We start from the raw sequence: 19,305 nt of genomic DNA, 5'->3' as shown, positions 1-19,305 counted from the left end.
AGTTGGCACCTTATAGAGAGACATGAGCCAAACATTAAAAGACAGACTTTCCTGGTTTCTTCTGGAAAGGCAAAATTATGTGCACCAAACAAAATGTAAATCCAGTAAGTTTCTATGAGATTAAGCAGGTAAAGCAAAACTAGGTGCAATTTTGGAATTATTTTTCTCAGAGATGTTAATTGCTTTGTTTTTGGTCACAGAGCTAATGAGTAAAAAAGACAGGATTCACACTTTAGTGTTTCTCCATACACCAAGATCTAATATCACAAGTAACATTTTGTCATAGAATTTCTAATCTCTGAACTGTAGGGTTCCAGGAAACATACTTTTTATACATATTGATTTGCAAATTAGAGATTTGAAAATCTCTTCACGTTTTTATTCATGTTCTCATTTTCATTGAAATATTTTGAAAGAGTCACCAATTTATTCTAATTTATTTTACTACTTCTGCCTTTTAGGGGACCAAAACTTGATATAAAATATGTCACATAAAGAAAAGCAAACATCCTAAATGAAATATAGTGTTTAGTTTAAAAAATCTTTCATAGACCATAGATAGAAACCACTATAATAATTCATTTAATATTTAGAGGGTTTTTTATCTTATATTCATCCATTCAGAGATATTGTGATTTCATTTGACTAGGAAAGGAGGCTTATTTTTCTTATGTTGTATTCTGACTTCCTTTGTCTAGCAGAATACATGCATAAACATGTCCACTAAAGATATTGTCAGAGAGTAGCTTAGTCAATAATGAGGTTCTGTTTTGTTTGTTATTTAGTAAGAGATATTTAGGCCTATGATGATTATCATTCTTTTTCCTCTAATTTTATGAGAATGAGCTGAAAAATAATCTCTCAACTACAAATTTCCCCAAAGCACTGTGTATATTTCCTCTTTATCGCACTCTATTTTTTTTATACTTAGGTATATATCATATTGAGTCAGGTCAAATCAAGTCAACAGGCATTTAAGATGACACCTAGGTTGTCAGTATCTTTAACAGTAATAAGGAAGTTAGGAAGAGGGGAAATCTTTGGGGTTAGAGAGAAAGATAATCAATTTTGAACATGCTGAGTTTAAAATGTCTACAGAAAACTCATTTCATGATGTCTGATAAGGGGTTGGAGATGTAAGACTGGAGGTGAGGATAGAGTAAATAAAACTGAGAATCATCTACATAGAGTTAATTATTGGAACCATAGTGGCTGATGAAATCACCACGTGAAGTAGCACAGAGGGAAAAGGAAAGGACCTAATTCAAAATCTTGGGGGAATCCTATAGTTAGCAAGATCCAGCAAAAGAGCCTGAAAGGGAATAGTTGTTGTTTGCCCTTTGTTCTCCAAGAGGACCTTGAAGTCAGGAAGGTGATGCCATGATTTGCAAGTGAATTGGATTTAACTGAGGAGGTTCTGTGCAAAGTCACCAACCTCACTTTCTCCTCTGGAGCCATATGGATCCAAAGGCAAGATATAGATCAGGATGACTGGAGTCCAGTAAGTAGAGCCAAGAAAGAATAGCGTCAGGAAAACCTAGAGAGAACAGAGTTTCAAGGAGACAAGGGATAGCAACAGAATCAAAGGTTACAAAGAGGTTGAGAAGAGGCTGTTAGATATGGCCACAAGAGACCAATGCTAAATTTGGAGAGGAGTTTCAGTTGATTTATGACATCATAAACTGGACTGCAGAAAGTTAAGAAAAGAGTAAGAGAAAAGGATGTGGTGGCATGATTGTAGATGGCTTTCTGAAGGAGTTTAGCCATGAAAACAAAAATAGTGGGAATGGACAGATCAAATAAAGAGTTTTTTAATGATAGGGAAGACATGGGAGTGTTTCTAGATAGCAAGGAAGCAGCAAATAGACAAAGAGAGAATGAAGATTAGTAAGAGAGTGGAGATGATAGAGGTGACAAACTGCTAGAGAAGATGTGATGGACTGGGATCACTTGTTCATTGAGAGGGGTTTACCTTGACAGAAGTACCACCTTTTCATGTGAGTCAAGTGAAGGAAGAGACAGTGTGGGAAGGCATCTAAGTAATGTGAAATGAGGAGGGGAGAAGAGTAACTTTTCAGTGAAAGGAATTAATTTTTTCAATGAAATATAAAAGAAGGGTCTCAGCTGAGAGGCTGAGGGAAGGAGAGCCAGGGGAAGTCAAACAAGGGGTGTAAAGGTTTGGAAGAGGCACTGTGGTGAGTGGGACAGTGATTCAAATGGGGAGGAATAAAAGGATTATCTTGATGTAATGAAGCTCCAGCTGAAATTATGTTACATATATTTGTGGTGGACTCAGTCAGCACAGTTGGTGATTTTTTTTTTCCATCTTCATCCAGGATCAAATGTCTGTGTGGGGCCTAATTCAGGCCAGTCTCATAAAAGTTTAGGGTCAATATTAGAATAAAATGAGGCACTCATAGGGCATTCAATAGTTAACAAAAGGAGATTTACTTAGCCATAACATGAAAAGGATATTAAACAGAAATAGACATTAATATCAAGTTGATTAAGCTGAGCAAAGCTCCCTTGCCTGAGTTGCCATTGTCCACCAGGCATGAGACAGGGCGCCTGGAGCTCCTTATGGCTGTTTTATTCTGAATGATCAGGAAGTATATTGACATGTTCAGCCTTTACACTCCTGTGCCAGTTAAGTCTCAAGGATAATTTCAGTACCTTTTAAGGAAAAACAAGCTTAAATTCTAGTGGTGGAAAGACTAGGATTTTGCTGTGATCACCCCCTTACAAGATTCTTGAGGGTAGGGACTGTCTGTTTTTACCTTTGCATCCATAGTACATAGGCACAACTCCTTGCATTTAGTAGGGATAAATGTTTATTGAATTGAATTGATTTGAATTCTTTCATACTTCATTGAAAGTTTTAAGACATTCTATATTTTAAAATATTTACTTTGAAGTCACAATATTGTGTTTACAGATTTTCTAAAGATTTCTGTCCATTTTTGTTATTGTTGTTGCAGTGTCCTTGACCTCAATGCATTTGAGAGACAAAACAAAGCAGAAGGACTTGGAATGGTGACAGAAGAAGGATCAGGTATTCACAGATTAAAAGAAAAAAAAATTTAATAATTTTTTTCCAATTCACTAAAATTATATAGCTTATTTCATGGAGTCAAACAGATGCCTTAATAGTAATGATAATGAATGGCTAATCTATATTTGATTTTGAAATATTGGCATAAACAAAAAAAGATAGGTACATTTTATATACATGTATATATATTTTTTCTTATATTTACATTCTTTTTGTAGTTTAACACTTTTTGTTCCAGACCTTCTCTGAGTCACCTGATAATGAGCTAGGTAACACAGAAAATCCACAAGTACTATGGGTACTTGAAAGTTCACCTTAACTTACTAGCTATTTAGTTTAGGGGCTTGTAAAGCCATAGGAGAATCTCAAATGATGAATACTTCTGTCCCGCTCTCCAGGAAATATATTATTATTTGAATGCTTTGGAATATATAAAGAAATAGGAAGGTGTATTTGAGAGAATGCAATGAAAGAGAATGTCAGAATTTTTTAAAAACTACATTAAAATAGGATTATGTAGCTTAATTCTTTCTTCTACTATAAACAGCAGTGTAAACCTGTTATAATGCAAATTCCTCAGTGGTCAAATTAATGCAAATGAGAGCATCAATTTGCAAAACTGATGCTAAGTGTGTCAGAAAGAATAATAAGTTAGATCTTTTGAATCATCCTTTGCCAAAATAAGAAAAAATTTTGACATTCAAATGACCTAGCTAGTTCATGCATGTAATAGTCACCTACGAATATACCTATTATGTTTCACTCTGTGTAGTATATATTTTCCCTTGATAAATTTAGAATTATGAGATAGAAAGATGAAGTCATTGTTCTATTTTAAACAGTCCAAGTTATTTCATTTAATAATTGACAAATACAATAAATAAGAGATTACCATCAGTCTCAATTAATAACTACAGATAAAAAGTTAAAAATTTTGTGATAAATAGAATTAGAGATGAGAGAAGCTCCATCTTCATTTTAGAAGGCATTTAGTATAAAAGTTTTTTCTTTCTCTAGAAAGCATTGCTATAGTTTTTTTTCTTTCTAAAAAATATCCTAATTTATGTGCTTATTTTGAACTAATTTATCTTTATTAGATCTTGGGTTTTTTCCCATTTTGTTTTGGTTTGAATGGACTTCATCATTTTGTCAGTGTTCTAGTTTGGAGTCATTGGGTATTTGAGGGGAATGATTTTGAAACCTGGATGAATTTCCTCTTTTTGTATGTGTAGTCAATATAGATGTTTCTATATAATTATACTTAGGAAGAAGAAAAAAAGAATTTATTGCACATTTTATTCTATTTTGAAGTTCATAGATTGTACATGTTTAAACATTGCTGCCTATTAAATTAACTCTTTTGCTTTCATTTTCCACTTAACATTTCAATGTCCAAGTTCCATTCGTTATCAGCCAGAAGCCAAAATATAATTTATTTCATAGGATCACAGTTTTAGAACCTTTACACAGCCTTGGCAGCCATCAAGCCCCATCTCCTCAATATACAGGAAATTAGAGGGAGCACAGAGGAGTTAAGTGATTTGCACAAGGTCACAAAGCTGGTAAATGTCTGAGATAGGATTTAAATCTAGGTCTCCCTGCCTCCAAATCCAGGTTGCTGTGTACTATACCATGCTACTTCACTAAAGTTACCTTCACTCACTTAAAAAGTAAATACTATATCATTTTTATGTATGTCTTTAGTTATCAATGGCAACACTGATGTGCCTCTCTGGTTTGAGATTGTCTGACATGGAACAAACACACCAAGTTCAAACAATTAGTTAGATGTCTTTTTGGGCAGATGTTTTCAGTTCTTGTCTAGCATGGGTGTGTATTCTGGAGCACTGAATTTCCTCCTGAGAAATAGATAAGCTTTAGAATATTTTTATGTTTCACAGCAATTTATTACCCAGAATGTTCAAGATACTCTAAACCTAATTTAATTGAACATGTTTTAGTCAATATTAGTAATTTCAGAACCCTGAATGGTATAATCAATGTAGTCTTCATCTAAGTATTTTTACTTTCCTAGTTAGCAGAATATAGGTTAAGGTTAATTGTGTGCTTTAAATTTCAGTAATAAATTTTTTTTTGATTGTGAGAGTGGTTATTCTGATGTCAGGATATTTTTTTATGATTTATCTGAGTTGTACTTCATGTATTTATTCTTTCCCTTTAGCAAAAAAATGACTTACCCAAACCAATACTGAGTATGTGTTATACCTGCTTTAACATTTTAAGAATAAAACTCAACTTTTTTCCTTTTTTCCCCATTTCCTTTTCCTTCACCTACTGTAAATGTCTTGTCCTCCTTTCCTCAGTCATCACCCATGAGCGTGGTAATTATTAAAACAACAAACCTGTCTTTTATGTTCTTGTTTTTTGGCATCTTGCTCTTGTATAGCACCCGAAGAGTAAAAGTTTGTTTGTGTGTGTGTATTTTTTCATTGTTTAACTCTTTAAATGAAGTGATTCTTTAGTTATCATTGTGCACTCTAATTTCTTTTAGTTCTTGTGCCAACCCTTCTCTATTTCTTTGTTCTTTCAGGAAATGTGATATTTGTCACACTTGCTGAAAGAGCAGCAAGCTTTGTTTAGTTAATTGTTTAATTTTTTTTCTTTTAGTGGTCGCAGTATTTTACAATGGTTGTATACATAAATAAATAGAATTTGTGCTGTAGTCCTTTTGTAGTACTTCTGTTTTGTATTTACTGTGGCTTTATGGCTGCACTGATTTGTGCAATCACAGGAAATCTGTGATAGATCCAGAATGAAGAAGAAAGAAGATCTTGTCCACCTTTGGTTTTTTTTTTTCTTTCCACATGGACCCTGGTATTTAAGAACTTTTCAGTTCCCTAATGTTGGAAAGCCAACATATTTATCTGCCCTTTCGTGTAATATAACTATACATTTATTAGACAAGAAACAGATTTAGAATATTACTGAATATATCATTAAGCTTCTAGGAAAATAAATGAACTTTTATAACCATACTTTTGTTTATTTCAGTATTTTAAAAAGTATCTGATTTTGTCATTGTGGTTACATCTTCTACTCATGTAGATTACAAACTCCCAGCACTTAGACTCCATCAGTAGTTATAGTTAACTACATTGATTATCTGATGACCAGCTTTCTGGTGATGAGGCTTTCCACACTGATCTAAGCTTGTACTGCCATGAAGGCACATAGCCTGGTGCTGGACCCATATTTGCAGCCTTTCCAACTTGAGTCGGAACTGTGGGAATTTGTACTCTGCTGACAAACCCTTTGAGAACTCAGATTCTTTTCTATGTCAGAAGGAGGAATCAGATTAACTGGTATCTCTAGTATTACTTTATTTTATCAATCAAGAACTGATTATTGCTCTTGTATTAATTACCATGTTTCCCCGATAATAAGACACTGTCTTATTATTTTTTTTGGACAGAAAAACACCAGAGGGCTTATTTTCAGGGGAGGGCTTATTTTAGTGAACATTGACAGCAATTTTAATAAACAGGTAAATGTGAACAAAAAAAATGTACCTTTATTCAATAAGCAAATCACTGGGGAAGAACAGGATGACGCGCTCACTGCTGCAGCTCTGATTGGATGCAGCTCGGAGCACGGCATGCGTTTCACAGTGGGGGGGGTAGCGCAGGGGATCACCTTCACTACAGTAGCAATCTCAATAGGTCTTATTTTCGGGGGAGGGCTTATTTTAGAGGAATCTTACACAGTAAGGGGAGGGCTTATTTTCAGGATAGGTCTTATTATCGGGGAAACACGGTATGTACTCTTGTATTAATAGTGACTTAAAGATATAATCAGTGTACTTCAATTTTATACCTAAATGTTCCTTTCATATGATCATTTTATTGAAACAGTTTACATACTCAAACTATGCATCAAAGAATCCAAATGTGTTAGTGCCAGCAGTATCTTTTAGAGTATTAGGCCCAAGCAGTGTTTATTTCTGGAGGAGAATAAATGGATCTTTGAATGGTTCACTTATTTACAGTCTCCTTGACAAACTACATTCACCTAACTGTAATGCAGTGGTCATGTGACTAGGATTTTACTGCATACAAATTATCTAAACAAATTTCATGAAGCTGAGTAGACTTTTTTCAGTAGTTTAAATTCTGTGTACATTTTATATCTATAATAAATGTATTTTGAATTTAACTGTTAACTCAGCAGTTATCAGATGCCTAACATGTACTTTCTGCTCCCTTCTTTTTATAGGCCAGATATTTGTTCTAAGCCTCATCTATACTCTTAATTAATTGAAGAGAAGGCACTAACTTCTAAAATGTTCTCTATAATCACTAACTTCTGCATTTGATGAAGTTTTAACATTTTTTTTGTCGACATATAAATGACATTATAAATGTCAATCTTTCTATTAACTTTGTTATCCCAATTGGAGCTATATTTGCTTCTAATCTGGGATTGTGAATGCTAACATACAATACTTACCTATAGTATATGAATATTGTTCTTTTGTTTTGTTTTGTTTTGCTTTGCTTTTTGGAGGGGGGAAGGTAGGGCAATTTGGGATAAGTGGCTTGCCCAAGGTCACACAGCTAGTTTTTTGGTGTGTGTTAAGTGTCTGAAGCCAAATTTGAATTCAGGTCCTCCTGACTCTGTTCACTATGCCACCTACCTGCCCCAAAAGTAAGGGAACTTTTTTTTTTTGCTTTTTGGAGGGGGAAAGCAGGGCAGTTGGGGTTAAGTGACTTGCCCAACGTCACATGGCTAATAAGTGTTAAGTATTTGAGGCCAGATTGGAACTCAGGTCCTCCTGATTCCAGGACCAGTGCTTTATTCACTGCGCCACCTAGCAGCCCCTGAATATTATTATCAGAGGAGTTGATAATAATGTTTGTTTTTTTCCAAGTTCTTCTTGTGTTTCTATAAAGGCTTTTACTTGCTTTCCCTCCCTCTCTCACCCATTATTATTACTCTCTTATAAAATCCTGGAACCCTGTATTTATCAGAATCCCAATTATTCTAAGCAAATGTACTTCTTGTTCTTATAACTCACTTGCTCAATATTGCATCTTTTGTATTTTTGTTTGTCTCATTTGTTTTAGCAGCAGAAAAAGGTTCTAAACAAAAATTTGCATTAATATTAATTCCATTGCATTCTTAGATGCTTTCTTCTTTCATCAGAATTCTCAGAACCTGTGCTGCCTCTTCAGAAAATTGTGATAAGCCTGAAAATGCAGTATTTCTCTCTTTCCAAATTCCATTTGTAGTTGCAACAGTGGAAGATGTTGCCTCTGTGTTTTCATCATTTTTTCTGCTGTGGAATATATATTTCAGTTTGTATAGAACTGAATTGGACCAAATTATTCATAGAAGACATAGAAGATCAGGAAATGTTTTTCAAAGTTCTACTTGCACATTTAGTGTCCTGGCAACAAAAACCTTGGGAAAATGTTATTCCTATATCCTAATGAACCACTTTGTGGTTAATTATTTCCAATAGAAAGTTGAATTTTATCTTAATTATATATTCCTGAAATATCCATTATTTTAAAATTTCTTCATTATTTATATTCCTTGTCTGCCTTCAGAATAATTTAAAGACATTCTCAAATATGAGACTCTGTTCTAAGCTCAATATTTGCATAAACATGAAGGTTTAAAAGTGCATGGAACTTTCTGGCAAACATATTTGGGGTATTCTTCTAAATTAAATGATCCTTTAAAAACTTCTGGTTTTGGTGAAAACAAGGTTAACCACACTAATAATTCACATTTAAGATTTTATGATCACAATATATTTTCTTTACCTTGTCTCATTTTAACCTCTAATTTGAACATATCATGTTGCATTGTAGTAAATCCATTTATAAGGACATGTTAGCTTTAAACATTTTGTCTTATATATTTTCTCATCCTATACCAGTTTATAATTTTTCATTAACAACCTAATGAATAATAAATATTTTATCCCTCATGGTTTTGTTATGAAATTTATATCCTTTAAGTTAATGGTATTCTTTCCAGTTATATTTTACAAACACCTCTAGAGCATCCCCAAATCATCTCTTTTTCACAGATTTCTGGTAGAAATCTGTTTTGTTGGGTTTTTTTTTAAGTTGTGAGAGTTAAAGCAGTGCATAATGTTTCATGTTCCTCAACTTTTCTAGTTAGGTTATTTTTGGGATCTTTAAGAGATAGATGTAACATTGGTTAAGTTTGTTCTTTGAGAATTAGCTCAAGCCAATTAGAAAATGTTTAGACTTCTAAGGTAACATTTCCTATTTCTTGGTTCACTGATGACTGAAAAGTATAACTTGCTGCCTGTTGTTTTCATAGGTGAAAGTTTATACACTGGTAAAATCTAAATTACTACAAATTAAAATGATCACAAATAAATTAAAATATTTATTGAGCACTAACAATGTGCCTATCTCTATTTGGACCTAACATTTAAACCTTTCTAGGTAGAATGAATAAAACTGTAGTAGATTTGGTACAGAGCTAATTCAAACTTAATATGTTAGCAATTTGAATCCAGTGTTTCTTAAGCCAATATTGAGTGGTAGCCAGTTAAAAATGCAGATAATTCAATTTTAAGTCACATCTTAAGTTTCTTTGTATAATAGCAATAGTAATGTCTTCTAATATATTTAATTTTACCATCGTTAAAATTTATTTATTAAGTATTTTTACTACCATAGATCCATGCTGAATGTACACAAAAGGGTATGTTTTTCAAATAGGAGAAATGAGGGTTTTAGCACTCCAGACATTTTTCTCCATTTCATTACAGTTTTTAATTCTAGTTTACATCATATTACAGTGTCATTTTTATATACATCTCCAGTTAGACTGTTGATCCTGCACCCTCTGCAGACATAAAGCCATCCATCTCTGTTACCATATCATTTATATGCAGCATGGGTCCTCACAGCATTTTAACTTGACAGTGATTACATTACTGTACAGATGTACTAGATAAATAGTTGTAATCTACTATATATCATTTCAATTTGAAAGGAAACAAAGTGACTCAGCTCCACAAGTCATATCTGTGCACTGTGTACCTATGTAAGGATATTAATTTGTATGTATTTTTGTTTGTAGGCATGAATTTATGTATTTAACAACAACATCATAGTCACCTCAGGTAGATCTTGCATGCAGTTCATATGAAGACATCAGAATTAATTGTCAAAATTATAATTTAGTCTCCCAGTAGGTGCTCATCTACTGTTACTAATGCAAACTCCTCTGGCATGAAAACCTTTCACAGTCTGACTCCAGCCTCTCTGACCCCCTACATATTCCTCATACATAACTTTTCATCTTTAACCTCCATGCCTTGGACTAGGCAGAAAACCATATCTAGAATGTTCTACTGAACATTTCTACTGAAAGATTCAGCTGAAATACCCTTCCTAAACAAAGCCTTTCCTGATTCTTCCAGCTGTTAGGACCATTTGCCCCCATCTCTCCCATAATCACTTTGCATTAATTTTATTTATGGCTTGTGTTTACATATCTCAGAATATATGTCACAGTAAAATGGAAACTCTTGGCAGGAAACAACTTTTCATTTTTCTTTCATGAGCATGTACAAGGTTCTTAATAAATGTGTACTGATAGATTGATATCAAATTTCAGTAAGACTAAAAGGTTTGACCTGTTTATAAAGCATCAAAGTTAGTCCTCTGAGTTTTCAAAAAATAATATATATTTAGCCCAATCTTCATATAGAAAATTTCCTCCAGTGGACATGTTTCCAAAGGGCATTTACAAATAACAACTGCTTGCTTATCTTTTCATTTTTGAGACCACAACAACTTAAGCATTCAACCTCTATGACAAAGCTGGTTAAAACACTGTACAAAGCAACAAATGCCCTATCTTTGTTACAACACTAGACACTTTGGAGTGTAGATTCATTAATCTGAGATAGCAGGCTAAACAATAGTAGAGAATTATTGATCAACTAGTCATGTTTTTCAGCTTCTCTTCTTCTCAAAGAAGTCCTTTTAAACATCTTATTTGGAAGAAATACAGTAATTCTTTTTCTCACATAAAGGATAATTTGAAGTATGATCATAATACTTTTAAACTTATATATTACTTTATAGTTTTTGACAACACTGTAAACACATTGGGGGCAGAGTGGATAGAGTGCCCAGCTTGGAGTCAGGAAGATTCATCTGTCTGAGTTCCAACCTGGCCACAGACACTTAGATTGTATTTCCCTGGGCAAGTCACTTAGCCCTGTTTGCCTCAGTTTTCTCATCTATAAAATGAGCTGGGGAAGAAAATAGCAAACCACTGCAGTATCTCTGCCAAGAAACCCCAAATGGGTTCATGTAGAGTTGGACACAACTGAAATGTGCAATCCATAAATACTTTTGAGGTCATAGGTAACATAAAAATGACATCAGAGTGCAGTAATATTAGATGAGATTCACAGAAATTGAAATACACAACTTTTTGCTTTCATTGCTATACTCTCACATTCTATCTCTTGACATGTGCAAGTTCTGTAAATGAAGCATGTATCTATGGAAAGTAAACCTCAGTAATCTGAGGAGTTCTTCTATTTTTTTCTCCAAGAAAATTCTGAAGTCTAACCTATCATTGGTTTGTCTCCAGTAATGGATAACATTATTTTAAACTGATTTCTTCTTATGAGTCAACAAGGGCAATAAAATAAAAATTTAAGGTGCTACCTTAAAACAAAATGCTTACATTGCTTATTAATCAATTTTTCTGCCATGTCTTCCTTAAAAACACTTTTCCCTATACTTGAAAGTAGGTTTCTATAACCATTAATATGATCACTTAAATAGTTCATTTATGTTAATATGCTTACTAATACCAACTACTAGAAATTGAGAGATTAAGTTGACTTTTTGTCTCATGCTTACACTCTAAATCATTGCCATCCCTCATCCCCAAATGACTTTTTCATTTGTGAGATTAACTCACAGGAAGCCTTACAACAAGAGCAATTTTCTTATTCCCATATTCTATAAACTTTATTTTATATATGAGTCTCCATATTTCTTAGTGCTAGCTCCGATCCCTAAATATCTCATCTTAGAGGCCATCGAGAAATGAGGAGAGTGGTTTTATATACTCTTTGTAATGTTCATATTCGTTTTCAAAATGATTTTGCCGCCTAATCCTATCATTACACTGAAGCATCTCACTTGGGAAGTCACAAGCTGTCTATTTTTTGTAATTCTGACCATTCAAGATTTTATATAAATGTCATCATTACACATTTTTCTGTCTTAAATTAGATTATTCCCAAGCTAATAAATACTTAACTTAAAAAAATACTTTTCATTTTACTGTGTTGCTATGAATCTCAGATTCTGGGACGTACATAGCTGAAAAAGATTTTTCTCATGTTCATTATTGTTTTTTATTTGTATGTTTCTCTCATGGTGGAAAATAAACAGTGTTCAGAGGGATTGAATTAACTTATAAGAAAATCTGAACTTCTCTTGCTCATGAATATCACTATTCTTATTATAAAAATGTCTTCTGTGGCTATAGGATGTTTCTGCCTAGATACCTCATCCAATTTCTAGTTTGTACTCCCTTTACTTTAAATTTTAATTCTAGTTCTCATAAGCTACTAAAGTTTTCCCCAAAATTTGATATTTGAAACTATCCATTTACTAGTTCCCCAAGAGCCTTGGAATAGAAATTCTTAAATTAGTTACTTTTGCTATGTCAGCTCTTCTTAAGCATTCCTTGACCTATTATTGTCTGTAAACATACCTTTAATAAGATCATGAAAAATGGAATGAGAAACTTCCTAGTAACTGTCATTTAACAAAAGAAGTCTTTTTAAATATCTTATTTGGAAGAAATACAGTAGTAATTCTTTTTTTTCTCACATGAAGGATAATTTTAATCTACCTTAAACATTGTAAGTTATACAGAGTTCATGCCCATACAAACCAAAAACATACTCCCAAATCACAAGTGCAAATAAACCAACAGGTTGTTTTTAAAATGTTGCCAAGCCCATGCTGCTACATTTAACAGAAATAAATTTGGGTATTTGAAGTGTAAATGTTTTTACCAAAGGGAAATGGCATCTATCTGCCAAGCACATGCCCTCATGAGCTTCAGATAGAAGTAATGCTATGATTTGCAATTATTTTTGGCTCACAACAATTTTAGATCAACTTGCAGGTTCTGTTGGGATTGCAGCTGGGGAAGAAGTATGGGAAATAGGTAAGAGTGGTTAGTAATGTTTCATACAAATGGCCTTTCTATAGGAGAGAAGGTACTGCAGGATGATGAATTCACTTGTGACCTCTTCCGCTTCCTCCAGTTGCTTTGTGAAGGACACAACTCAGGTTTGTGAGCCATTTTTCAGACATCAAGATCAAGTGGTGGTAGCAAGAAATAAATTTTCTTTGGTGCCAGATATGGCAGTGATAATTCACATTTACCCAGTACTTTAAGTTTTACAGGGTGTTTCCTTATTTAAAATTGTAAATTACTATATACTTTTTCAAAGGGCTTTCAAATATATTGTTTCATTTGATCATTGCAACAACCCACTGAGATAGATAATGCATATTTTCATTTTACAAAGGAGGAAACTAAGAGAATGGTCAGTGACTTGTCTAAAGTCACAGACATAATAAACAGTGAATTTGGACTCAAATAGAGGTTTTTTTTTTATTTTTCTGCTGTACTACATTGTTAAGAGTTTGACAGGTTTCATGAAATTTTAACAATTAGATTGCTAAATTCCTACACATGATGTGGAAATGTATGGGAGACCACCTGGTCAAAGTTCTCTTAGAAAAAAGAAACCATCTATAACTATTTTTCTCAACATCAAATATTTTCAAAGTCATTTGTATTCTGTGGCACAATTTAAAATATGGTATTTATCAATATTTTTAAATAAATGGATAAGGATTGAATTTTTTTAATTAAAAAAGCACAGAATACCAGACTTTTATACCTGACAATTTTATGTTAAATAATTAAGGAGAAGAGTAAATGTTCATTTATTTAAACAACTGTACTTCAAATTTGAGTTAGCACAATGACTTTCTTTTGTTTTAAATTCATGTAGATTTTCAGAATTATCTGAGAACTCAGACTGGTAATAATACAACTGTGAATATAATCATCTCCACAGTGGACTACCTACTGAGAGTTCAGGTACCATACCTTCTGTACTACTGGCAACTGAAATGATCAAAAGAGTTGGAATGATCTAGCAGACTTTGTGCTATGACATGTTTTTAACTGTGTTTTTATTTTTAACTAAATAGAAGTATTCTGAATATTATATATTTTGTTTCCCCAGCCTCCAAACGTAAAAGTAATGCTCATGTCAGTTCATGGTGTTGGATCACCATTACCTTTTTCCAGTTCTCTGCTCCCTTGTTTCCTAGCTTTCTATTTTGTTTTGTTTATTTCCCAGGCCCATGTTCATTCCTTCACTTTCCCCAGGGACTTTATAATTGATTTCTTTTTTTGAAAATTACCTAAAGATTATGGTCAATTCTTTACCATACTGAATGGGGGAAAAGTTTTTTTTAAAGGACTGAAAACTTCCATAATTAATATTCATAATAATCTTTAGGTTACAGTTCATAGTTTAAGGTTGTTTGTACCATTCAGTTTAAAATTACAAATTGACTCTTTGAAACCAATCACCAACATCTTAATTAATATGAAATTTTGCAAATATAAAGGGAATCATAAATTGAGAGCTGAAAGGAACATTAGAGGAAATGTAATCCAAGTTTTCATTTCAATTAAGGAAATTGAGGCCCAGAGATATTAAATTACTTGCCTACAGTTCAACTGTATGATTTAACTGAATGGCAGAGCCAGTATTTGAAACTAGATCTTCTGACTCCAAATTCCATACTATAGCATTACAAGATCATAGCCAAAGAGCTAGAATTTGTTATATCCCAGTACCTTGATAAACTAGTGAATTCTAAAACATTGTCCAGATTTTTAATAATCATGGTCCTCAAGTAGATCATTCATTTCCCTAACTTTATTGAAAAAAATCAATAACATTATAAAAAAACCTTCAATTCCATTTTTCATATTTTTCAATATCAGAGCATGATGCATCTTTAATTGCAACATAATGAGAAAAAATAAGTTTAATTTCTGAATTAAATGCATAAAAGGTGGTATAGTAAATATATACCTAATTTTACATTATCCCTCACATAAGACAAAGTTATCTTATTAAATAATTTGAGCAGTTAAAATTCTTCCTAGGATATAATTTATTGTTTTAAATATCTTATTGGGTAAAGATCAATCTCTTATCACTATTGTTGTTGGTTTTATAACACATCTTACCAATTACCTCAAATTCAAAAAAGAATCAGTGAACATCTTATTCTGCATGATTCATGCTGGATTTATTTTGGAGGTGGGAAGAAAGATAACTTCTGTACAAAAAAAATTCTGTTTCTTGATTGTCTGCTATACCACCATCATTCACATCAGATATTTCTTTATGCACACATATTTATCCATTCTATTAAGTCTATAAAACTGTGTGTAATTTCACATAATTAAACATAAGAAGTAATTTAAAACTAGTTTCTACATTTGTTTCTCCTTATCGAGCTATTTTCTAGAGAAGGAATTGATAAATAAAATTTTGGAGTATTGAAGGACATAATGCATTAAGACCATTTCTTAAAAAAACATTTTCAGTTTACTTTTGTGTTGTATTATTTAAGTTTGATGTACTTTTTAAGGATCATTGGGAAAGTGATAGCTTTAGTAATATTTCTTCCATTTTGTAGGAATCAATTAGTGATTTTTACTGGTATTACTCTGGGAAAGATGTGATAGATGAACAAGGACAGCGAAATTTTTCCAAAGCAATTCAAGTGGCTAAACAGGTTTTCAACACTCTTACAGAATATATCCAGGTACGTATATTTCTGACACAAAAAATAAGGAAGTATGATGTATTATATTTCATTCTTTGGAGAAATATATTTTGCACTTCATATTATGTGAAATATAAATCACTGTATGTCTATATAGAGATGTTCTGTCAAAAATAATAGCAACAATTGTTTTAATTAATAGTCTAATTTATTTAAAAGTTCCTGTATTAGTGCTTCAAAGCACCAATTTAATTATATATGCTAGTTTCTTCATCTCTTTTCATATTATCTTGACTGATAGGTCTCAATCAGTCAGTCAATGGACAAACATTTATTAAGTGCTGCTAGGTGCCAGAGGCTGTGTTAAATGTTGTGATATATAAATGCACAGAATAAACCAATTCCTACTTGCAAAAGAAAATTATATTCTAATGGGGAGGAAAAGTATATATGTATGTGTATGTACATATGTATCTCTGTGTATATACATATATAGACAAATATTTTCACATATATCTAGAATAAATAAAACTAACAGCTTAAAATTTCACTGACATTGAAGATACTATATTCACATACATATATACACATGTTTGCATGCATGCATACATTTCTGAACATATATATACACCTGTATGTAAATATATGTATATACACATATCTGTTAAACGTGAGATAATTGAGCAAGGAAGGCACTAGCACTTTGGGGAATCAGGAAAAGCTCCATCTAGAAGGTAGTCCTTTGACAGAGATGCATTCCATGCATGTGGGACAATCAGTATGAAGGGACAGAAGATAAGATATGAAACCCAGAGAAGACCTTTTTGGCTGGATAAAAGAGTGTGGATGGGGAAGTAAAGTCTAGGGAGGCTATGGATACAGGAAGGGGCTAGGCTGTGAAGAACTTTAAAAGCTAAGTACAAGATTAATATATTAGAAGTAATTAGGAAGCCCTGGATTTGATCTATCAGATCTCTGCTTAAGATAAGTCTCTTTAGCAGATGTGTTGTGTATGGACTGACATGAACAATTTGAATTAGGAAGAAAAATTAGGAGGCCTTCATAATATTCTAGGTGAGAGGTGATGAGAGACTGACCTAAGGAAGAAGCTGTGTGAGTAGAGATAAGTGGTCAGATGCAAAAGATGTTGTAGAGATAGAAATGGTAAAATATTTAACTTACTGGCTATGAGGGGGAGAGGGAGAGTAAGGTGTTCAGGATAGTGCCATTATCATGAAACTGGAAAATTGGAAGGATAGTGACACCAACAGAAAAAAGGGAAGTTTGGAAGAAAAAATAATTTTGGGGAAAAGACAGTGAGTCCAGTTTTAGACGTGGTAAGGTTAAGATGTCTTTGAAAAGATCAGTTTAAAAAGTCCAGTAGGCAGTTGGTGGGATGGGATTAAAGCTAAAAGGAAATACTGGCCCTGTATAAAGATGTGGCAATCATCTTTCTAGGCAATGTGGTGGAACAGTGGATAGAGTGTCATACCTAGAGTCAGGAAGAACCGTTTCTGCCTTCCTTGACTATTAAGTTTTATTATCTTTCTAGGTGATGCAGTGCATAGAGCATTGGGCTTGGAATCAGGAAGACATCTTCCTGAGTTCAAATCTGGCTTCAGATACTAATGTGACTCTAGGCAAATCACTTAATCCTGTTGTTTAGTTACCTAATCTGTAAAATGTTCTAGAAAAGAAATGGCAAACCACTCCAGTATCTTTGTCAAAAAAAAAAAGCCAAAAAAAACAAAACTCAAATGTGTTCGTGAAGAGTGGGATATGACTAAAAAACAACTGAACAAGAAACCATCATTATAGAGATGTTAGTTAAATTCATGAAGTCCTTAGCAGCAAAATTGAATTTGAATATAAATGAAACAAGAATTTTTTAAAGTATATTTATTTTTAGTTTACAACATTCAGTTCCACAAGCTTTTGAGTTTTAAATTTTCTCCCCTTCACTCCCCTACCTCCTTCCCAAAATGGTGTGCAGTCTGATATAGTCTCTATATGTACATTCATATTTAACATATTTTCACATTAGTCATGTAGTAAAGAAGAATTATAACCAATGGAATGAATCACGAGAAAGAGGAAATAAAACAAAACAGAGAGGGAGAAAATAGTGTGCTTCAAACTGCATTCAGACTCCATAATTCTTTCTCTGGATGTGGACAGCACTTTCTATCATGAGCCTTTTGGAGTTGTCTTAGAACCTTGAATTGCTGAGAAGAGCCAAGTCTATCAAAGTTAATCATCATACAGTGTGACTGTAGCTATGTACAATGTTCTTCTGGTTCTGCTCCTCTCACTCAGCATCAGTTCATGAGTCTTTCCAGGTTTTTCTTAGGTCAGCCTGCTCATCATTTCTTATAGTGCAATAGTATTCCATTGCATTCATATACCACAACTTGTTCAGCCATTCCACAATCAGTGGTCATCTCCTCAATTTCCAATTCTTTGCCACTACAAAAAAAGCTATTGCTATAAATATTTTTGTACATATGGGTCCTTTTCCCACTTGTATGATCTCTTTGGGGTACAGCCCTAGAAGTGGTATTGCTGGGTCAAAGGGTATGTGCATTTTTGTAGCCCTTTGGGTATAGTTCTAAATTGCTCTCCAGAAAGGTTGGATCAGTTCACAGCTACACCAACAATGCATTAGTGTTCTAATTTTCCCACATCTCCAGCATGAAATAAGAATTATTCCTTATATTTTCCTCTTCTTTGTAGCATCTAGGTGGCACAGTGGATAGAGCGTTAAACCTGGAGTCAAAAACATCTGAGTCCTAATCTGGCCTCAGACATGAAGTTCATGACCCTTAACAGATCACTTAACTTCTGTCTGCCTTAGTTTATTCATCTTTAAAATGGGGACAATAATAACTCTTACCTCCCAGGGATGTTATAAAGATAAAATGAAACAATATTTGTAAAGTGCTCCTTTTTAACCATTTTTTTTTTTACATTTTTCTTCCCTGCCACTAGTCTCTGTCCTCTCCAGTCCATCCTACACATTGCTGCCAAAGTTGTTTTCCTTAAATGCTGATCTGATCATGTGAATTGCCTACTCAATCATCTTCAGGATTCAGTCTAGGATAAAATATTAATATATTTTATAATATAATACTAATATTTTATTAATAATCCTCTTCTTAGCTTTTAGAGCCCTTCACATTCCTTCTCCAACCTGTCTTTCCAGCCACATTATACATTACTGCTGTCTTCTGTACTCTTTGACCTAGCTAAATTAGCCTTTCTATCTCTCTATTCCTTACTCAAGACACTCAGTCTCCCATATCCATACTTTTTTACTGACCTTCCCCTTGCTGGGAATGTTCTTTCTTCTAACCTGTTTCATAGAGTCCC

The 19,305-nt window shown here is 33.3% G+C and overlaps 1 protein-coding gene across 1 annotated transcript in view; it reads left to right on the top strand.

Annotated features, from left to right (window-relative positions):
• RYR2 (ryanodine receptor 2) overlaps positions 1-19,305 on the top strand; it is an 864,696-nt gene that overhangs the window by 771,047 nt on the left and 74,344 nt on the right. Inside the window, exons 83-86 of the mRNA XM_069064486.1 lie at positions 2,979-3,052; positions 13,318-13,398; positions 14,133-14,221; positions 15,847-15,975. Coding sequence (XP_068920587.1) covers positions 2,979-3,052; positions 13,318-13,398; positions 14,133-14,221; positions 15,847-15,975 — 373 coding nt within the window. The remainder of the gene's footprint in view (positions 1-2,978; positions 3,053-13,317; positions 13,399-14,132; positions 14,222-15,846; positions 15,976-19,305) is intronic.

Source organism: Petaurus breviceps, unplaced genomic scaffold, assembly GCF_028583685.1.
Source record: "Petaurus breviceps papuanus isolate PSGF00001 unplaced genomic scaffold, PetGlider_PUasm1.0 90633, whole genome shotgun sequence".
NCBI lineage: Eukaryota > Metazoa > Chordata > Mammalia > Diprotodontia > Petauridae > Petaurus > Petaurus breviceps.
The sequence above is the reverse complement of the archived record's forward strand: the minus strand, read 5'-3'. Positions and strand labels throughout refer to the sequence as shown.